Source organism: Phlebotomus papatasi, chromosome 2 (assembly GCF_024763615.1).
Source record: "Phlebotomus papatasi isolate M1 chromosome 2, Ppap_2.1, whole genome shotgun sequence".
Classification (NCBI taxonomy): domain Eukaryota; kingdom Metazoa; phylum Arthropoda; class Insecta; order Diptera; family Psychodidae; genus Phlebotomus; species Phlebotomus papatasi.
In genome coordinates, this window is record NC_077223.1 from 62,715,855 (window position 1) to 62,739,920 (window position 24,066).

Sequence of the window (24,066 nt, forward strand, 5' to 3'; positions counted from 1 at the left end):
CACAAATCACCAATGCCTAAAGATAGACTTCCAAGTAAATGAATACCTTTCCCTAGACTTTGTCAATGTTTTCAATATCCTTTCAATTCGCTGTTCTTCCGATTTTCCAGTCAAAGTGGAGTTTAAAGATTTTGAGAGACTAAAAGATGAGGCAGATGCTTGTGGTTTTCCCTCAATCTATTTGACGTTTTCAATTCAAAAATCAACTCTCAGACACAGTCTGTGTGTTTGTGACAAAAAAGGATATTAACTTCCCTCTCCTTGTGCATATTAAATTTTCCTCCATCTACCGCACATCACTCGCAGCACTTTTCCCCCACTCTGTGATCCTTTTGTGCAGCATTTTACCAGTGAAAATTGAATTTATTCGCTTCTCTATAAAAATTCTCGGCTGAATTTTTTTCTATATACATTTTTTAAGTGTTTTTATTTATTAACTACCTCTTCATCACCATACAAAAAAATTATGTAGTTCACCAGAAATACTCTTGTACAAGTCACTTAAAAATAAGTCCTTGTGCAACTGAGTAACAACAAAAACAGTGACCAAGTAGGGAAGAAATTAAAGTCACAGCCTGGCATTTCCACTCTGGATCTTCTCGTAGTCGTCCTTCGTGAAAAGCCTATAAACTCCGTCTGGATGGAGGAAGTAAATTGGATCTTGAACTTTCTCAAGATCAAACCCGTCAGTTTGTAGTCCTAACTTCTTCATCTTAAACGTCCCAGTCATTGACAGTTCATTCATTAGACGAACAAAAACTGGCCTAGCGTATGCCGGAAGACATCCTCTGACACCATTTGATAGATTCTCCAAGCTGATTTCTCTCTGAGGATCTACTATAGCTGCCATTCCAGCTCGACCTTCAACATGAGGGATCTCTACACCGTACACAACACAATCGTGCAGGCCTACAATATTGCTTATGACAGCTTCAACTTCAGACGTTGACACATTTTCACCTCGCCACCTGAAGGTGTCTCCAGTTCGGTCCCGGAAGAAGAAGTAACCGTAGATATCACGAACTAAGATGTCTCCAGAATTGAAGTAAGCATCGCCTTTCTTGAAGACATCCCTCAAAATCTTTTTCTCTGATGCTTTCTGAAAAAAGAAATGATACAAGTCTCAATTCTGTATTCAATAACAGGGTCTACAAATATATTATTTAAGGACATGCGTCTGTATCTCATTTTTACAATATCTACACTTTATACTTAAGCTTGTTCTAGGCTACCCCATACTATCTGGTGTTCAATCTTATTAGTGATTTATGAATTTCAAGATATTCAGTCTTTCAGATTGTAGCCAAGGCGTTCGATATACTACGACAAAACGGTCATAAAACTTAAACTAAGCTCGTCTAATGATTTCCAGTAAATCTTTGAACCTAACCTATCTAAGGTAATCCAATATGTGGACTACAAATATGTTAAATTAGAAATATAAATGTATTACAGTCAAATAGACTCAGATGAACTCAGACGGATCTTCGTGAATATTTAGTCTAAAAGAATTTGGCAGCAAAGATTTATCACGAACTCTTGTACACAGGGCCTACGGTCATAGAAGCCCTTTGCATAAATTTCCTTTACCTAATTCTTTAATTCATTTTCAATTGCTTATCCTAATTAGAGTTGCGGGCCTATGACATCCAGATTAGCAGCCTAGGATTCAAGGCAACATCCTGAATTTGATTCAGTCACATTGCCCTACGTCTGCCACGAGGTCGCTATGTATATACTGTATGTATACTGTATGTATACTGTAATGTATATACATACTATATACTATGACAGGGCAATACTAGGCAATATGACTATACTATCGAAGTCAGGGGGGTGACATTAGCTCTGAAAAATGTGACCAGATTTAGTGTAATTTTTTTTCCTGTTTTCGTACACATTTCATGAGATATCGCCAAAATTTCGTAGATTGCCAATTTAGGGTTTTCGGTTGCCTCTTCGTTATTAAATTGGCTTTTATTTTGTATTGGTATTTTTTGCTAATTTATTCTACAATGACAGTAAACAGCTAATAAACTCAAAACTTTTTTCGGCTCGCTAGAAACATATGGGAAACATAGGAAATGTCATGCCCGTGATCGAAGTTGTGATCTCTCAATCCAACGGAGCAACTCGATTTCTATTAGCTCCTCAGGAACGGCTAGATTCCCTTTCGTTTCGAACGGATAGATTCGATCTCGGTAAGCGATTTTGGAGATTTCTAATCTCGGCAGCTTATACTTGCAATCTTACTCCTTCATTCATTACCCCAATCTCATGACCAGGTGAGAATAGGAATGAACAAGGCTTTGAAAACCGATAATGCAGTAGAACGACTAAGCTCTGCCTTCCTAATCACGCTTCTGCCAATCTTCCTCAATACGGTAGAAGGCTGACCAATGCTGTACGAGAGTTCTGTGTCTATCCTGTAAACTACATGTCGAAGTTTTATGTTAGAAGGAGTGAGAGAGTATGGTCTCTCTTAAGAAAATTAGGCGCCACACGTTCTAGCATCCAACCAGATTCCTCTGAGAGACCAAAAATCCACACGCCTTCTTCTCTGACGTTCTAGACCGTACTAGCTCTTTTGGCTCTCCAACTTAAAGGTATTCTTACAAGGACCCAGAAGGCAATTACACCGCAGCAGCTTAGTAGCGGCCCAAGAACATATTTACGTAATCGTTCACTGCCAAATATTGTAGGCTAAATATTCTCGAGGCTAAACCTGGGTTTATTAGAAATTGAAGGGAAAGTAATTTTGCAGCTCACGGATCGTACCGATTTGTCGATGTTTGCAAGGATCGCTCCGATTTGTTTATTTTTTGCAAAAACCGAGCCAAGCTTCGTATTTATGCAAAAATCATACCATTCTCTTGATCATTCGATCTCTCGAAAGATCGAACCGATCTTTTTCAAACTTTTTGGCTATCATTCGAACTGTCGTCAAGGTAATTAAGATTAAGCTTTGTCAATGGGTTAGCTTAATTCTTTCAGATCAGCTGCGTCCAAGCTACTTGTTTAGAACTGTTATTCAACCCCATTCCTTCACTCTATCTTTACCCCCAAGGCGGACCTCCAGCTCTAAATCTCGACATCTATGTGCCAATTGCAAACACATAGTGCCGTTACTATATCATAATAAATCAGCCTTGGTTGGACCAGTTTCAGTGAATGTGTATATGTATATTTGTATTGATAGATCTCATGCCGAAACTCGTTTATCCAGGGGGCTGACATTAGCTCTGAAAAATGTGACCGGTTTTAGTGTAAATTTTTCCCTGTTTTCGTACACATTTCACAAGATATCTCCAAAAAACGTAGGTTGCAAATTTGGTGTTTTTGGTTGCATATTCTATATTAAATTGGCTTTCATTTTGTATTTGTATTATTTTCTAATTCATTCTACAATGACAGAAAACAACTACTAAACTCAAAAGTTTTTTCGGCACACTAGGAACATGTGGAAGACATAGGAAACGTCATGCCCCTGCGTTTATCTATCACCCTCTTTATTTAGGCGGATCATTGTCAATGCATTGGCATTACTTTTCATTCATTCACTGGACTAATTTGATACGGCAGTTGAAAAATCTGCAACTGTCGAATTTCGAACCCGAGGCTTCATACTAATCGACCGACTTACTAATCTGTCGGTCTCTGCAAAGACCGTACTGGTCTTATAATTTTTGGTACCAAATTGTCTACCGATTTATCTAATTGCCGTTCATAGTTCACTACTACAGACCCTTATCTACATCTCTTGTATGTCTAAAATAGGAAAATTTGTTCACGCAAAAATGACGTGAAATATCTTTAAATTCACCTACAAAAAATTGCAAAAAATCACCTGAAAGCTAAGGTAAAGCTTATGATAACGCTCTTTGAGCTTTTCTGGTATTTCGGTCATCATCATAAGGTACTTCTTTCATTCAATGTATTTATCAGCAAAGTTGTATTAAAACGTATTGGGACCTACGGGATGCGAATTTAGATAACGGCCCATAAATCTATTTTAAGCCCCCTACACAGATTTGAGTCCAAATTATTGCGAATCTCTATCTATGCTCTGCACCACCTTATATCAGAAACGAGGTAATCCATTGAGACCTAGACTTTGATATCGTAGAAGATTAAATTCATAAAGCTTGCCGCAAGTAAATTTTCCTTCAGATAAAAATTGATAGGACGCTCAGAAGTATTGACGTGCAAATTTTGTTCAACGCGTTCAACGTAACAGTCAACTTTCGACATAAAACCTTGTGGTATATAATCTTAATAACGGTTTCTAAAAGTTAAAGATTGAAAAGACTTCAAAGTGCTTTTTTTCTCACTAGATTTGGACAAGTTTAAATACCTTTTGATTTTTTTGGAAGCCTAGAACTTTCTAAATCGTTTTCAAAAACGGTTATGAAGAACCGATAAAAATATTTTATCCATAATTATTCAATTGTATGACTTTCGCGCGTTTATGGACAATTAATAGACATGTCTCTAAATCATGGAAACGATTCAAATCGGTTATATTCCACAACAATTTCGAGATTACCAAAATATTTGCGAATCAATGCACTTGGTTTTAGTTGTTTGAATATGTTTAAGCTTCTGACAACTAAAAAATGCGATTGGGCCAAAATAATTAAATTGATTAAATATTCAATTATTGTACATCTGGATTATGCCTAATAAATTCTCTTCTAATACAAATCTTACTCAACGATTGACGTACCTTATCAGAGTATCCCCCAAAAGCTCTCAATGGATTTTTTCTTGCAATTTTACCAAGGAAAACTCCGGCTTCTCCTGGCTTGCATTTAATGCACCAGCCCTCTTTATTCCTCAGGGGCTCCCCTGTATCTTCGTCGCATTTTATCAATGCAACAGGATACAAAAATGCTGCATACTCTGGAAGAAATCCAACAGCTCCCACCGTATTGTCGATATTGGCTGCAAAATCAAAAGAAAACCTTTAAAATCTCTTTCAGTCAGAGGGAAATCATTCAAGAGACCTAAATTGGAGTTTCCCTCCGTAGACCCGTACACCTCTCCGATATCTTGGATATTGAATCTAGCCACAAATTGTGGCCAGATTTGTGGTCTTAATCCATTTCCAAACATCAATCGCACAGAGTGGCCAGTGTCATGAGGTTTATCTGGCATCGACAGGAGATATCGGCAAATTTCTCCGATGTACTGGGCAGCCTGTTGGGAGATACAAGTGGCAAATCCTTCAGTGTCATCCTCATTTTAACCCATATATTGGCAATTTTTGCGACAATCGAAAACAGATATACAAGGAAAGTGGCATGGCGTGGAAATTGATGGGAGAGAGTCACGTTTCCATGAAGAACATGAACTTGAACTCGACAATTGAATGATTGGTCCGGTGATACATTAAGTGAATTCTTGATTATTGATACAGCTATACTTAGAACATGTGTCTGTTCTATATAAAACTCTAAAAAAAAGACAATCAATGGGCTGGGTGGAATATCTTTCTATAATTTTTTTTATTGTGTATACTGAACAGTTTATAATGATATTTATTTATGACTAATGATATTCATATTTTGCACCTATTATAACGTAAGATATTTGAAATGACTTGAACAAGTTTAAAAATACTTTTTTTGTTTACTCATATTTTTTTTAGCAGTTAACTGAAAATTTAATATTTGAGCTTAAATACGTTAAAGTGTGACTCTCAAACGAAAGGGAAGCTACAATTAAAAAAAAGTAGGAGAAGTCTTTCAGGCTTCACACACTCTGGCTTCGAACATTTCATATTTTTTTCCATATTCATTTAATGTATCTGACCTATCTATAGCAATATTGGTCAATAATAAATCAAATTTGATCATTGCTCAATTTAAGATCTTTAGAAAGAAAAAGTTCATAATTAAAGTCATAGTAAAGGGAAAGAAAATAGTCTTATTTTACTTTAAAAGAAGAATCACTAACCAAAGTTTAAACTCTTGCTCATTTATTTTTTGCAAAAAGTGATTCAGCCAGGGTCTGGCTTAAGGAACTAGTAAGTTAATAGGAATGTTTACTATTCAATGCACTGCGAACATCTCAATAAAATTGTTCATAAAACTATTCAGGCTATAACATTTATATAAACGCTTGTACTACCTCCGCTAGAGAGGCTAGTATCCTAGAAATAAGTATCACAATACAATTAAATTGTGATACTTATCAACGTCTGATGTATTCAATTTTTTAAAGAGTTTCAGGACTAGACTCTTTGACTCATTCTTTCTACTGATTTTATAAAGCTGATGATTAGTATAAAGCTGTTCAAACTTGTCAGACCTTCCAAAACTTTTTAATGTGCCCAAATATGATATCATTCGCGTAAAAAATACGTTCTCTAGAGATTTTTAACCATTGATCTTGGAAAATATTAAGAAGTCGCGTCGGTCACGTAGTTTGACCTTTAAAAACCGTTATAAGGAACGAGTCAATGGTATTTTCATATAAAAACGAAACGTCTACCTAGGTAACCTCTAAAAAAAATATATCCTAAAACGAAAAAGGGTGGAAGAGCCTCCCAGGCTTTGCGAAATGCTTGAATTCGTGACTTAGATACTATACCTTAAAAGTATTTTCCCATCATCAACGGTTTACCGGTTGTCAACCGATATAAACCGATTCTTAAAATACACAAAAGATTCCCAAAATAGTTTTAAGAGTAATAGAATTGATTTTCGTGCGAAAATTACTTATCGCTTCATTACCTGTTTAGGTTTAGAACCGTTTTGAACCGATTCACAAATCACTCAAAATATTCTTCAAAATACACCTCAAGAGCAATATAATTGAGTTTCGAAAAAAATTTGTATTAGATTGGAATTCATTGGAACCGGGTTAGTTTTATCAGAAATTCCAATACCTTTCCTACAAGACTAAACATGATACCATTAGGTAAAAAAAATACGCTCTCTAGAGCCTTTTTTGCTTTTGACTTTGAAAAACCGGTATTAGGAATGATTTAACTGTATTATCGTTTAAGGACAAAATGTCCACCTGGATGATCTCTAAAACATACCCCAATATTAAATAATATCGCACGACGCGTTTTCGAGCAGTGCTAAAAGAAACTTGGTTTTGGAGGGGAAGGAGAGCGGCGGGCGAAAAATAAGTGGCATGTGAATGATCCTTGGGTCGTCTTATATGGGGGTCCCCCGAAGGTATCAAGTTTTTATTTCTAAGCGCTTGGGATCTAGGCGTATAGTAACTGCCGGATGGACAGACCGACAAACAGCATGACGTCAGATAACTCAATACTTCATATTTACAAAATTCTACCACAATGTGACTCCTTAAGGGATAAGGAGTGGAAAGTCGAAATACATTTAAATGAAAATATCAGTAAATGAAGCTTACTTGTTGTACTTTTAGTGCTTAACCCTTTAACGACGAGATACTTTTTACGGACTGAAAATCAACAATAAAAATTAAACTGGGAAAAATAATCAACGATAAGTCTTACATCGAACCTTGGAAAGTCCAACAGAGTCTGATTCGGTCTATTTTGTGCTTCTACACTGAGAAAAAAAAGGGGGTGCGATTAACTTACTTTCCTCATAAATTTAACACTTTTTAGGTGTAAAAATATATCAACATTTTTTAATGTTAATTTTACACCTTTTTAAGGGTAAAAAACATAGAAATGGGTAACTTTAACCCATAATACACCTAAAAAGCATAATATTAACACCGATTTCTGATCAATACTGCAGGATAAAACAAACATTTCCGGAATGTTATTTTAACTTTTTCTGATTTCCCTCAGTGTATGAATGATAGGGACAAAAATACCCCAAAAATGTAAGTAATTTTTTTGACAATACCAATGAATTGTTGTGTTACCAAATTGGGCACAACACTGTATGAGATAATACAATTATTTTGCATTGTATCCCAACCGGGCTCACCAGATCTGGGATTAATAAAGTACGGCACTCTAAAACCAGACCTGGAGCTGGTTACATCTTTTTTTCTTCCACTCTCTCCCAAAAATTATCGCCTCATTTTCCATCATTGGTGTCAGAAGTGTTAGTGCAAAAAAACCCACAAATTATAATTATTCATTAAAGAAAGTGCAACAATCTTAATGAATAATAAGCGCACAAGCTTCCACCTAAGAGATAAGGTGATTAAAGTGAGTGAAAATCAAAAATCCTCCTCCGAAAAGGCCCACGTGCCGACACAGGCCCACGTGCCCACTCCAGAACAATCTCAGGGTTCCACAAGCGATCCTGAAACCACAGCTTTTAATAAAAGCAAAAAAACCCTCCGCTCACCACCATCTACACGTGCTACATCAGAAAGCGCAATAAATATCACATCCACCTCCATCTCTACATCCAACTCTCTCATCTCGACTACCAGTATCTTCAGCTCCAATTTCTTCAGTTCAACACTTCAAAGAACTCCTGAAAAAGCCATCCCTCTCTCATTGGGAGTTACACCTATCATCGAACAAATAAAAGCTCTCTCCGACAGTCAAATTCCTATTTCGGCATCTTCAACGGATACAGTCTTCAGCTACGACGAACACCCCACCATCCTTGAGCTCACCGGTGATAACAACGCATCTACCATGGCTTTAGTACCGTTTTCAGACATATACAAAGATATTCCAAAATGTACAGGTGAGCCCCATGTCGTATATCATTTTGTTTCCATTTGTGATGGGCTTTATGATCAATTTTTTGCTGAAAGTGCTCCTTCAAAAGATAAAGAATTTATTCGATTGTTAATGATTAAATTAAGCCCTGATTTATATCTAAATATTCGCGGAGAGTCACTTTCTACATATCCGGAATTCAAGGCTGCTCTTCTTTCTGCAGTCTCCCCGGAAGTCTCTCTTCCTGACGCAATAACTGCTTTGCAAAAAATATCCATTGGTGCGAAAGAGACCCTCAAACTTTTTGGACAAAGAGTTACTGAGGCTCTCTCCGTACTTAACATTGCTTATTCTTCTCAATTGGGTGGAAATTTACCACAGACACTAAGAGAGAGTAATGTGAGATTGGCGATCGATGCCTATGCAAATAATATCCGTGATAACGATACTCGCATCTTGCTATTGGCAAAGAATTTTTCAAACCTTTCTTCTGCGATTTTGTTCGCCGAAAGCCGTCTCAAGGTGCATGGGCAACAGAACGAAACGCGAGATTCCAATAAAGTCTCTCCGAATAATTCTAATCTCGATCAGACTAATCCTACTAATACTCCGCAATTCTCACAGAATGTCTCTAATAGAAATGTCGGTGGAATTCCCTTTTTTCGATCCAATTGGCCCAATACAAGTGGAGCACAACAGAACTCAAGTTCGAGAAATTTTTCTTCCACAAATATTGGAAACGGTGGAAACCAAACCCAAAATTTATCACAAAATCGCGGTTTCAACAATTCCAGACAAAATCTGAATAATTCCGGACAGGGATTAAATAGTTCTGCTCAGGCTTCAGGAAATCGAGAACGTACAGTTTTCATTCCCAGGGGTGGTCAATTCGACTCCACTGCGCTGTATAATGAGCAAGAAATTTTTGCTCAAGACGATTGTCCGGATGCGGGAAACGTGACTCGGTCGGCAGGCCAACTGCTGGATTACCTGCCGACCGAGAGGGATTAATAATTGTTCCAAGCTACTTTGTGGAGAATCCACCCAATCCTCATCTCATACACATATTTTCTTCTGCGAATCCAAATAAGACTTTTACGATCCTTATTGATAATGGCTCGTCATTATCATTTTTTAAAATAAATTGTCTTCACCCTGACACTCTAGTTAGTGTGAACGAACGTCATATGATTGGAGGTATAACTGAAGGAAAAACAATTACCTTGGGGACTATCAGTACCAAGATTGGATTTGATTCGCCAGAAATTCTCCCAATTATAGCCAAATTTCACATTCTCCCTGAAAGTCACTTTCCATTCGACGGAATTATTGGACGTGACCTTTTGCACCTATGGGATGCCGTTATATATATGAGAGAGAAACGCGTATTCTTTAAGAGTTTGCAAATCGCCGTGCCATTTATTGAAATCGATCAAATGCGAGAAGTCCCGTCGTCTAATGCAAAGACAAATTTATCTGGCGTTAAAAAAGACCCCAAAAGCATTCCGCCGAATCAGTGCCAAGAAAACGCGAATCATCCGCCATCAATGTTACAAAAGACTGTAGAGAAGAACTTGTATACCACCCCAACGGATTTGGTAGGATACTCTCAACAAGTTTCAAAGTTTCATCTTCATCCTAATGGAGAAACCCTAGTAGAATTTACATTTTCTACCAATTCACCCTTGGTTTGTCACCAAAAAGCGTTGGATGAAGACAATACTATTTTTATTCCCGATTGTGTCATTGCGCCGGTGAACTACAAGGCCAAAGTTCCGATAATTAATACCAATGGCTACGCAATTGATTTGCTCAATATAAATCCCCCTTCGACAGAACCCTTATCAAATTATGAATCCTTTACCATGGATAGTCAGCTGGTAAATCATTCGTTAGTAGAAAGAAACCGAGGAGATATTATATTTGAGCAAATTCAGTTAAATCGATCTCTGGATTCCCAGTATAAGGGTAGATTACGCGAAATGTGTGAAAAGTATAACGCGACTTTTCATTTAGAAGGAGATGCATTGTCTCATGTAATCGGTGAAGAATACAAGATAGAGACTTATCCAGAAGCAGATATCGTGAATGAAAAATCTTATCGTATACCATTTCACCAGCGTCCAGAAGCGAAAAGGCAATTACAAACAATGCTTGATAGCAAAATCATTCGACCTAGCTGTAGCCCTTATAACTCTCCGTTGCTACTCGTCCCAAAAAAACCTGATGCTCACGGAAATAAACAATGGCGGATAGTAGTGGACTTTAGAAGACTAAATGATATCACGGTCAAGGATAAATATCCCTTAGCTTCGATTGAAGATATTTTCGATCAATTGGGTAATAGCAAATATTACAGTACATTGGATCTGGCTTCTGGCTTTTTCCAGATGAAGCTATCTGAAGATAGTAAACATAAGACGGCATTTAATGCTCTCGGACAGCATTTTGAATTTGAACGTCTTGCATTCGGATTAAGTTGTGCACCAGCAGCCTTTTCTCGTCTAATTCGGAATGCTTTGGGAGATTTACTGGAAGGGACATGCTTCGCTTATATCGACGATATAGTAGTTTATTCCTCGTCAGTCTCGGACCACCTTTCAAAGTTAGAGACCGTTCTACAACGTTTAAGTGAGCATAAACTACAACTAAATCCAGGGAAATGTAAGATTCTCGAGACAAAACTAGTTTATTTGGGGTTCGTCATTTCTTCCGAAGGGCTTAGGCCAGATCCGAAAAAGACAGAAGCAGTTTCGAACTTTCCGGTACCGACGTGTGTTAAGGAAGTCAAGTCTTTTTTGGGGTTGGCGTCGTATTATCGTAGGTTTATTGCAGACTTTGCGGAGATCGCGTACCCCCTCACCAACCTCATTCACTTATGTAACGAGGCCAAGAAGAATCAAGATCTTACAAACCCGAAAAGAAATAATTTTCCTTGGACACCTGATTGCCAATCTAGTTTTGACTCCTTGAAAGAAAAACTGACCTCCTTCCCCGTGCTAGCCTACCCAGATTTCGATAAAGAGTTTACCCTAACTACAGACGCCAGCAATTACGCGATTGGAGCCATTCTATCACAGGAGGGTAAAGTTATTTCTTATGGAAGTAGGGTTCTGAAAAAGGCGGAAAAGAACTATTCAACTATAGAAAAGGAGGCGTTAGCGGTGTACTTTTTCATAACGTATTATCGGGTCTATCTGTTAGGAAAGGAATTCACAGTAGTTTCCGATCACCAACCCCTGCAATGGATTTATAATAAGAAAAATCCTTCTAGTAGAATCATTCGCTGGAGATTGCAGTTGTCAGAATTCACGTTTAAAGTGGTTTATAAAAAAGGCGAGTTGAATACAAATGCTGATGCACTCTCCCGTCTGCCGATCAAAGATTCCGAAAAGTTGGACCTCGAATGTCTCTTTTGTGGCGAAAACCCTAACATTAATACCGTACCAATCACTTCCTCACATGAATTAGACTCGCATGTAGTAACTCGATCTCAAACTCGTGCATTGGAGAAAATAATAAAACCTGAAGAAGACTCCCCTAGTTCTTACGAAGATTATGAAAAATTTGTTTCGCTTCGAGAAGTTGACGTTCCTGATATTGTGACAGAACAACAGGAAGAATTCATAGGTATGAAAGAAAAAGGCCATCAGTTTCTTGTTATCTGTAGCGATAACACGATCGAGGACTTTCCAAATTTCAATAAAACATTAGTTGATGACGCCCTGGGCAAGTTACAAAAATATAAACTTAACATGGTAGAAGTTCGTGGAGTTCATTTTATATTCGGAAAACTAGGCCAGATCTCGAAAGTAACTTACCCATCGCTGTTCCGTCTCCTTATCGAATTAAAAGAATTCTGCATTGCACAAAACATTCGAGAGATAAAATTATGTAAAAGTAATATAACTTTCCCACAATTCGAGTATTTACTCGTGAAAAGGATGATAAATTACGTCTTTAAGGCAGCGAATATTCAAATAACAATCTATTTTAACCAAGTTAAACGGCTTCACGATCCCGAAGAAATTCAAGATGTCATCAAGGAGTTTCACGAAAACCCACTATATGGCCATCGAGGGGTAACGGGCACTCATTTACGAATTAAGGATAAATATATTTTCAAGAACATGCGTCGAATCGTAGCTAGGTACATTAATCGTTGCGAGACGTGTCAGAAAAATAAAATATCCCGTAGCACTCGTATGCCGCTTAAACTAACAACGACTCCACCGTATCCATTTTTTCGTATCACAATGGATGTTTTAGGACCGTTATCCGAAACACACAAACAGAACAAATATATATTAGTGATTCAAGACGAGTTATCTAAATATCTCGTTGCAGAATCTATGACAGACCAAACTGCTAATACCGTCGCGGAAACATTCGTAAATCGATTTGTTTGCGTGTTCGGAGCGCCCATCCAGATATGCAGTGATCAAGGGGGCTGCTTCAATTCGGCTACTTTTAAACATGTTTGCAAATTATTAAATATCAACAAAAAGTTTGCAACCCCTTTCCATCCCCAAACGTCTGGAACTGTTGAGCGATCAAACAGAACTATTGGCGAGTACCTTAGAATTTATACTAAAAATGGTAAAAGGGATTGGGATACCATTCTACCGATGGCAGTAGCCGCCTACAATTCCGCTGTACACCAGTCGCACAATATGACCCCTCACGAGATTATTTTTGGCGAAAAATTCGACATCACGTCTTTCAATCAACCTCACGTCGAGCCCAATTATTGCTATGATGATTTTGTCACAGAATTAAGACGAAAACTAAGCTATTCTCAAAAAATTGCTGCAGAACGATTGAATATCGTAAAAGAAAAAAGTAAGACCTACTACGATAACTCTACTAACCCAGTGACCTTCAAAGTGGGAGATCAAGTCCTGCTTCTTAACAAATCGCTACCAAAAATTGGAGAAAGCTCTAAACTACTTGAACGTCGTAAAGGTCCATACACCGTAACTAAAATAGTTACTCCCCTGACCACTACTATCAAAATAAATAACAAGGAGAAGACTTACCACAATAACCTTTTAAAACTATATAAAGAGTAAAGGAAAATAGCATAGATTGCCAGTCTTGTATTCTCTTAAGGTGTACGTGTGAAATGGTACTCCATTGGGATGCTCTAAATTCGCGATGATCGAAACTATTTGAAATGAAAAGCTGAACGATGAGCAATTTTGAACACCTCAAATTTTATAATTATTTTTCGTTTAATCGATTTGCACAAATTTTAATTGTTGGTGAAGGTATAAAAAGGGGCTTATTGACAACAAAAAATACATGAATTGATAAGTAAAAACAAAATTGAAAGGAAAATATTATTTGTAACTGAAATGAGGAAATAAAATAAAATAAAATAAATAATAAAATAAAGAATATTAAGGGAAGTTTAATATAACTGAAATTTATTTGATTAGTTAAGAAAATTGTAATACTAAAATTAATAAATACAGAATACTAAAATTATGTATAATTACAAAAAAGGAGCAGGAAAAAAAACATAACAATATTGTAAAAAAAAGCCCAAGTAGGTACTAATGATGTAAAAAAAATGTAATACTTTTTTTCCGATGCCCTCTGCATCTTCCTAAGAAGGGAGAGGTGTTGTGTTACCAAATTGGGCACAACACTGTATGAGATAATACAATTATTTTGCATTGTATCCCAACCGGGCTCACCAGATCTGGGATTAATAAAGTACGGCACTCTAAAACCAGACCTGGAGCTGGTTACATCTTTTTTTCTTCCACTCTCTCCCAAAAATTATCGCCTCATTTTCCATCAGAATAATATTTTTCGCTTTAATGAAAAATATTACGTATGAGTATTGTAGTTTTTATTGCCAAAAAGATTTTGCTTAAGAAAATTGGAAGTATAAAAAATAAATAAAATCAATTATGAATTTGAGAATTTAAAAATTCGCCATTTTTAAGCTTAAATATTTACTACATTGCAAATAGGTAGGGACTTGCAAAAAATATTCTAGATTCTTTCTACCTTCTACTTTACAATTATGTACAGACATTAGAAAAAAATAACTTTAGGTAGTCAGGAAAAATTATGTTCTTTATGGGACACCGGTGTTCCAATCGTCCTTACGGCGTTATCACACTTGCACATTAAAATTTTTATGTGATTCACATTAATTGTCGCTTGTGAGCGTCCAAATATGTTATTTGTGTCTTTGAGTCACTTAATATTTGGGTTTTTTTTCTATTTAATGATAAAGAAGTGGACTTGGCCTGCAAAAATAAGTTTAAATTTACCGAAAGCATAAATATTTTTCACATTAAAAAATTAAAGAGAAAATTGCATTAATTTTTCGCATTAATTCTATAAATCAATTTATATCAAATTTTGCGGGCCAAGTCTACCTTTTTATCAAGAAATAGATCAAATTTTGAGTATTTTAAATATAAAATGATTCAAACACACAAATTGCACATTTGAACTCTCACCAGCGACAATTTATGTGAAACATATTAAAATTTTAATGTGCAAGTGTGATAACACAGTTAAAGGGTTAAGAGCTTTAATAAAATATAAATACGGAAAATAAAGCTGTTTTTTTTTAGTGTTGGTGACACAAGTCACCTTCTATCAACTACAGGGTATTTTTGTGTTCTTTAAAATCTGTTATAAGTCGGTAATCATAAGAAATACGGTAAGCTATACCACACTTTTCGTAATGCTCGAATCATTATTTCCAATTACCTAGATATATTATATTAATTTTTGAAATATTCTGTTTTTTATCTAGGTTCTAGAGTTCTAGAGCTTTTTTTTACATATTTTTATATGCCCACTTTTGCCCACTTCAGGATCAGTGTGGTTGACCTGAAAGCCTGTGATTGACTAAGACTGAATGTGTTAGTCTCTCGAACTTTAAAAACTATCAGCCCATCAACAGCAATTACGACAGTTACACTCTCGTGCTCTTGACACGTGAGGTCAGGCAATTAGCAACTGAACCTTCACTTATTAGTTTTTTTTGTTTATTATTCACACTTACCGTTGCTTTGCACTTTATGCAGTCAGTCCAAAAGTTTGAAGCTGAGAATCTCTTTCGTAGCACCATCGTCGTTCCCAGAAGGAAAACCGTTCCTAGACCAACCATTCCACCAGCCGTATGGTAGAGCGGCAAAGGATTGTAGATAATATCGGAACGTCTTACGCCATTCATAAATCCACATCCACAAACGAAGAACATGTACCTAGCGTTAGTTATGACTGCAGCTTTGGGGAGCCCTGTGGTTCCTGATGTGTAAATGTAGACCATCTTATCCACTGCCTTGCCTTTGTTCATCTGCTCAGTTGGAGAATCCGTTGATGCAGCAGTCAAAGCATCTGTTAAGCCTATGGTACCGGACATCTGAGGTAGGTTTTGCTTAACCTGCATCGGATCGTGATGCTGATAGATCGGTAGTTTAGCTATATCTTCCTCATTTCGGATCTCTTCCATTGCTGTGCGAAATCTTGGTTTTAGTATTTAATCGGATTTTAGCCAACGTAAGGCCGGCTTCAGACCTAAGGTTTAGCCCAGTTCCCAATGGTCTCCAAGTTCAAAATAGCAACCAATTTTATTGGTTTTTCAAAAGTGACAATTTTTAAAAAAAAATCTTGATTAAGAAGAAATTAGAGAAGTTAAGCCATATGGCTAAGCCTTAGGTCTGCAGCCCGTATAACTCTTACCATCGATTAATTCAGTTCCAACGATCACTGCTTTTGCGTCAGCAATTCTAATCGAATGAAGAAGAACATCTCGACGGAGGTTTGTATTGATAAGCGCAGTGATAACACCAATCTTAGATAATCCAAGCCACATGCACCCATACTCCGGTTTATTCTCCATTAGCAGGGCTATTGTATCTCCTCGATGGAAGCCCAACGCGTGGAAGTAGTTAGCCACTTGATTGCTAAGATTTTCAACATCCTGGAAGGTCATAATGTGATCGTCGATTTGCAGAGCTTTCTTGTTTGGATGACGACGGACAACGCTCTGGAAGACATGGCCTACAGTCCAACCAGCCCTGTCCCATTTCTTCAAGTAGTAGTTAAGCTTAACATAACGAACTAGAAGTCTGAAATAAAGCAATGTTTGAATAAATCTTCAAATCTTTGTTTTACACACAATTACTTACTTAAGATCTCTCGGGAGGGTTTTCCCGATGACGAATACGATTGTTGGACGGTTTCCCGTAAGAAGAAACCAACCGATTAGGAACACAATGGCCTGGGCTATAAGATTTTCACCACAAAGGAGGGAAATAGTCACAGACACGGCTAAAATCACGCCGATCGACACGGCTTTCTGCTTATCGCTCAGTTGCGTTATCACCTCAACCATTTCGTCGTGTCTCACAATCTGCAAATATGAAGAATACTTGAAATTGTTTCACTTAAGAAGACATAAAAGGCTAAAATGAAGAAAAAATCACCCAACTCTGCGAAGAAATCATCAGGTAGTTGTAAAAAATGAATTTTATGTGATCATGAACTTTCGGGAGATTTTATTGTTAAAGTGTTGAGCTTGTTGGATTGTGAGATATTGAAGAAAAATGTCCAAAAAGTAAACAAATAACTCAACCGAGACTCATAAATTAATACTCAGAAGACCGCACTTAGCATTAGATAGTGACACATTTAGTTAACTCTAAACTTACCACGTGTATAAAGAGCTTAAAATTAAGTTAGAAAAAGTTTTTCATTTTTCTTCCAGAAAAACTGCTTAAAAAATCTACTTTTATGCACACTAAGAAACAATAAATAAAGCCATAAACAATGATAATGGACCGACTGCTAGGTAATTACGATATAAATATTAAGATAATTTAAGTAAGTAGCGTGATAATGCTGGTTTTACATCTTTGTTTAATGATTCTTTTTATATATGATTTTTTATTCCTTTCTTTTTAATCGCTCGACAAAGTTAATATACATTTGCTTGACTAATTTAGAGCATAAACTTCCGTACAAATTATTCAGATTGTGTTCAAGCGTAAAATGTCATTCGATTAAAAAACTAAACACTGTAGAGGAAAGTACTCTACCTTCGAACGTTCATGCCTTCGAATAAAGTGAATTTCTTTTGTTTTTCGTAAGAGATTTACACTAAATCATCACGAAATTATCAACAATTGATAATAAGCTATCTAATATTTAATAGAAATGTGTAAGTCTCTTAGGAAAACTAAAAGAAAATTCACATTATTCGAAGGCATGAACGTTCGAAGGGAGAGTACTTTCCCCTACTAAATTCCTGTGTCTGGGTCGATAGGAAGGATCTAAAAAAATATTAACTTTAACATGAAAAGAAAACTAACGCTCTGAATTAATAAGATTTTTTTTTAAATTATAAGTTTTAATTAATGAATTAATGGATTAGAAAAAATATACTAAAAAAGATTCTGTAATATAACAAATTTTTTTAAAAAAGGAACTCTAGGAAAAAGAAAGTTATCAGCTATGGCTTTAGTTGGAATAATAAAAGATCACAGATATTTTCATCGAAGATGAAATGAATTTCATACAACCTAAAAATAAAATAATCTTATATTACCAATACTAGGGGTGAAGAAGTGTGATTAGCGAGCGAACTAGTGAGTGCAAGATCGGTTGATCGTACCGATCAATTTTGATGAACGGCTGATTGTCCGATTATACTCCATGATCGGCTGACCTACAGCCATAGTAAATTGTGAGTGGTAGATTTGTTTACTCTCTAATCTATACGATGATAATTTTAAAGTTTACCTAATTCCATATAAGGCGTTAGGAGTCTTATTAGGTTACTATAGGGCGTAGCGGTTAGTCGACTTAGCGTTCCATAGCTTTTCTGACCTTTAAACCTAACGAAACTGAATCAATTTATTTTTAGATTTTTTTTTATTTTCGTTCATTTTCAGAAAAAAAACAGTTCAAATTTATTTTTCTAGGATCTAAGATCCTTTATTGGTGAAGATCCAGTAGGACGGAGGAATCACGTGTTATGTAACGGTAAACCACAGTATTTAAATTGATATCACGGATATCTCTAGAATCGGCACCGATTACTCCCATAAGCATTCCTACACTGAGAAAAAAAGAGGATGCGATTAACTTTTTTCCTCATAAATTTAACACTTTTTAGGTGTAAAAATATATCAACATTTTTTAATGTTAATTTTATACCTTTTTTAGGGTAAAATTAACATGAATAAGGGTAATTTTAACCCCCAATTACACCTAAAAAGGGTAATATTTAAACCGATTTTAGATCAATACTGCAGGATAAAATTAACATTTCCGAAATGTTATTTTAACTTTTTCAGATTTCTCTCAGTGTAATGTTAGACAAATACTTACTCCAACTAAGGAATATCATAGGCAGGAGTAACGGGTGTTAGCTTAGTTAATGTTGATGCTCGATAGGATGTAGTCGTGTTCAGAGGAACTTTATGAGTTCTGAGAGGGTCACTGACGGCCTACCTTTAACTCACTGAGATAAATCCTAAAAAGTTAAAATAACTTTCCGAAAATGTTTATTTTACCCTGCAGTATTGATCCGAAATCGGTGTAAATATTATGCTTTTTAGGTGTTTTAGGGGTTAAAGTTACTCTTTTTCATGATAATTTTATCCTTAAAAAGGTGTAAAATTAACATTGAAAAATGTTGATATATTTTTACACATAAAAAGTGTTAAAATTATAAAAAAAAAGTTAATCGCACCCTCTTTTTTTCTCAGTGCTCAAGGAATCGGTCTTTATTGTACGATACCAGATCTTAATAAGTTGTTCTAATTAAAATTTGATATTTCCCGAAAATATCAAAAACCAAGCTTCTGATAGAGTACAATTTCAAGGTTCAAGTTAAGAAAAAAAAATAGGCTTGTCCGAAAGTATAGAAGTAAAATTATCCTTTATTTTTACTGCTAGAACTCAACTCAATTTATATAATCCACTATTTTCGACCTGAAGCACAAACGGTAAGAGATATCGACTTCCGATTTTCGTTGACCCTTCAAAAAAAAAACATTTTATCTCCAGACTTTTTTCTATTTCGGTTCCTAGATTTTTTTTCCATTTTCGAATACGTTTTGGAGGTAGTCAAGGTGAATATTTCGTTCATAGCCACATTACAGAAAAACCTTTCGACTTTGAAATTACGAAGGTCCAAACTTACTTTGGATGGCCTATTTTTCAACGGATTTCATGAAGTTTGGATTTTTTTTACATTCCTTAAAAATTATAACCCAGCTGTACGAGATTTAATCGGTACTGAATCGGTAAAGTACCCGTAAATGATTTACCAAGGGGGAGATATTAGGGTTGGAAGTGGTGTACGGTTGAGAATGAAGTGCTTGGAAGTCTTTGGAAGTGGAAGTGCCCGGTTATAAAATATTTTCTGCCTAATTCCATATTTTTAAGACTACGCTACTTTTAGTTAAGATTTTTAATTCAAGCGGCAGTGTAATTTGAAAAGATCTTTTTTGACATTTTACAAGTTCGGTTATGACAATGCAATGGAGCAAGTATGCTCAAATTTATTACAGCTTAATTTATGTTGTAATTTTTCCGAGGAAATATTCAGCTGAGTAATAATTTTCTTTAATTTTTACAGGTATTTCGAATTCATATAATTGCTCACAAATATTGACATAGCTATTGTAATTGACTTTGAATCAATTTGATATTCTTTTTTGTTTAATAATTTATCGTAATATGTATTGGATGATTGCATAAATTCGTGGGACTTTTTCGCGCGACTTCCGGGACTTTTGGGGTGTCCCATAGAACACATCGATCATTTTTTTGTTTACGTTTTTGTATATGCTGGAAAGGTTTTAGTGTATTACGCCTCTTCAAAAGTATTCTTCAAGAAGATCGATTTGTGCTATTGAGAACTTTAACAAAATTTAATTAATGTTTGCGTAATTTAGAATAAATCTAAGTGATGGACTTTTTTAGAGACTCTATTTTCCAAAAGTAGCTTCACTGGTCTATTAGGAAAATTCAAAATATGTTGATACCCCTTCGTAAAACAAATCTAATATTAAATTACTGAAAGTTATGCAAGAATATTCTGTCACTAGAAATTAAAATATAAGCAAAATGTTAGAAATATGCGGAATAATAAATTTCTTCAGATATTTTTTAATGTTTTCCTTATTAGATTTCTCATAAGATTAAATAAATTTTTGATTAGTGAGTGTAAGAAGTGCATGAAGTGCAGGAAGTGCTGGAAGTATTGCAGCATTTTCGAGAGTGTTGCGAAGTTTTGGAAGTTCGCAGGGCTATTCCATGCAAATTGTGGAAGTGCCTGGAAGTGGTGTACACATTTTCACCCTAATATCTCCCCCTTATGATTTATCTTTCTTAAATATACATTTTTATTTGTCCGTATACTTGTTACTCATGCCAAATCATTCTGAAATGCATTCTTCTTAAACAAATTTCTATTTCGGAATGGTTTTTTTTTTGCATCAACTTAATCAGTTGTAAACAGATAATGCACCCAAAAACCATGCAAAAAGTTAATTCACGAAGAACTCTTTGTCGTGAGTTCGAGCACTCTGCAAAGCTAGAACGCTTTGCATTTTTTTTTAATTATACTTACATTTTCTCATCTGAATTTTTTTAAGGAACACCTGTGGTAATGTGGCAAATCAAAGATTTTGAAATTCAGTTGAAGTTTTTTTAGCTAAAGTAAAGTTAATGTTTAATTTTATAAAAAAAAATATAACCCCATTTGCAATTCATTGGCATCAATAATGTTCATCAGTAAAGTTACCATCATTCTCATTATTTCTCTTCTTTTTTTTATAATTTGTATACAAAAAGTAATAATTTGTAAGATTTTTTTTGTTTTAAAAATTGTGCCATTAATAACAGCAATGAGCAATTCATTCACAAGTCTCAGTTGAAATTCTTCATTTCACCTTCTGAACCATCCATCTCAATACCTACAACTTCTGAATCGCCTTGAATACCACCTTAAAACCTCATTGTCGGCAAACAAAAAACCCGTGGAAAGAGTAATGAAATCGTTCCTTTTCACAATAAAATAGAACTACATACAGTTGCTTTGCAATTCAAATAAACTGTTTAGGAGCGTCATAAGAACATCAAGAGCAAGTGATAATTATGAAGGGTTCAAAATGGAATTGGTGCTGGAAAAATGGGAAATTTTGCGGGAGAAATTGCAAAACTGAAAGCATTAATGAATCTCGGATTATCTGGTTTATTGTGATCACTGACTGGGCTGTTTATTTTGTGAACAAGCTTTAATGTGTGAATGTATATTAACACAGAAAAAAAAATCGGCATGAGATGATTGAGGAAGCAACTTTGGACTTAAATTATCACTTCAATGGCTATGAAATACTTTTTTTGTCACAACATCAATCATATTTTTGAGCACTAGCGAAAGCTGATAGTGAAAGGAGACCGCGGAAAAAAATTTCTGGAGGAATTATCTCAAATTTCACTTACATTTCATATTAAAACACAGAGAGAAAAGGGTTTAAGATCCCTATGCACTGATAGAAAATCCTTCACTCAACTCTATTTTCTGGCACAAGAGTGACGAATGGTTTGAGTTCATGGACTCAATGAGATGCTGTGAGAGGTACAGCTGAGATATTCCCTTTCTCTTTCACTCTTATCAAATTTGTCAATGGAACTGAAAGAGATGGAAGTTCCCCTCACAACTTGTTGCTCCTTCGCGACCGACGCAAAATACACTAAAAACATGCTTCCAAATACTTCAGTGTTATTCCCATTGTGGGAATATTTAATACATTCGCTCTCCCTCTCTTCTAAATATTCTCTCATATGACAGGGTGAGAACAAAATGTCAAAATATTTTTGTTTAAAGAAATTTTGGAAAATATCGTTACCGTTGGATTTTATGACCAATATTCAAATTTGAAATATTCCCATTTATTGATTTCACTTATCTCAGCGCCATCTAGTGTTATCAATGTGACGGGAAACTATCATTAAAAGTTGTCATAAATAAACTCTCTACTCAGAAATTTTTTCACAGTTTTGCTCTGATGAATATAACATTATTAGTTGAAATACTAGAAACATTTTTATTATCTTGAATTTTAGGTTATTTTCTTAATTTGCATTGTGTCATAATCTGACAAAAGATTTCATAATTCAAATCTCAAATAACAAAATCCGTTATTCATTTAATTCCACCATTCATTCAATAAAATCTTTGAATGAAACCACCCTGTTTATAAACAGAGAGGAATTGAAAGAGATTAAAGAGTGGGGAAAATGAAGAGAGAAAGAGAGAGAGAGAGAGAGAGAGAGAAGTTTCCATTTAGCTTTAACGAAAAAAAAACAACAGCAAAAAAAAAACATGAAAAAAGTGTGGAACATGAATTTTGGAAAGATTTCTATTTGACTTACACATTTAACCAAAATTGATATGAGCTTCTTATCGTAAAACGATTTATGGCAAAGGTAGAGTCCCCTGGAAAATCTTCCATATCAATCATACATTTACCTGCTTAATGGCTATGTAGTACACCAAGTCCACCTACTGCATTATACAATATTCTATTTATACACAGAATAAACCCCGAGATAATTGCCAAGTGATAAGAATCGCGACGAAATTTCTGCATGTTCGCGACTTCATTTTATTCTCTATTCACTCTATTTTCTGAAAGTTCATTGATTCTCTGAGGAAATATGTGAGGGAGAGGTATAAGTAGACATTCTTTTTTGTTCTTTCGTCACAACAAAGTAGCTAAAAATAAGGTAGGATGAGGGAAACAGGAGAAGTACGAAGAGGCTAATCATTTACAGGAATTTTGAAAATTTTATTTACTTAAATTATTTAATTTATTTGTCAACAAAGCTTCAAAAGTGCTCAAAAAATTTGGCAGTACTGAAGGCTTTGTGCTTTAGCGTCCACCGTCATCTTAGCGTTGGTATACCACTTCTGACATACAGTGCCCGCTTTGTAATCCGGATGATTGGGAGACAAAATGACAGATGTCCGCTTCGTAATCCGGATGGATTTTTTGAATTTGTTCAACGTCTCGAAAATATAATTCAAATTTTTTTTTATAGAATTAGAATAAAACTTTTAAAGAAGATTGAAAAGACATAATTGGAGAAGTCTATTCTATTATACTTCATTTATTAAACAAAAACATCACAGGATAGTTCATTTTCATTGCTGAACACGCATGCATACATAAACTCAAAAGAATTTTAAATGTAACCGTCGAGAACTTGCCCGGATTACGGCGATCCGGATTAGAAAGCGGGCACTGTAAAACTGTTCCAGTATGCCTTACCTACTAAACATTAACATTCTAATAAGGATCTCACTGGAATAATAAAGGGGGGAGGGAAATAAAGAAAGAGAGATTAGTTTTAAAATGTCATTTCATCGGTCATCGCGG

General features: G+C 35.5%; 1 protein-coding gene across 1 annotated transcript; it reads right to left on the bottom strand.

Annotated features, from left to right (window-relative positions):
• Positions 1 to 396: 396 nt before the first annotated feature.
• On the bottom strand, positions 397 to 22,400 carry LOC129800236 (long-chain fatty acid transport protein 1). The gene is made up of 7 exons (XM_055844502.1): positions 22,127 to 22,400; positions 16,798 to 17,021; positions 16,349 to 16,737; positions 15,669 to 16,120; positions 5,007 to 5,199; positions 4,727 to 4,944; positions 397 to 1,099 (listed from the first exon to the last, which is right to left on the bottom strand). The coding sequence occupies exons 2-7, from the start codon at positions 17,001 to 17,003 to the stop codon at positions 569 to 571; spliced, it is 1,989 nt and encodes a 662-aa protein (XP_055700477.1). The 5' UTR covers positions 17,004 to 17,021; positions 22,127 to 22,400; the 3' UTR covers positions 397 to 568.
• Between the last annotated feature and the right edge of the window lie 1,666 nt (positions 22,401 to 24,066).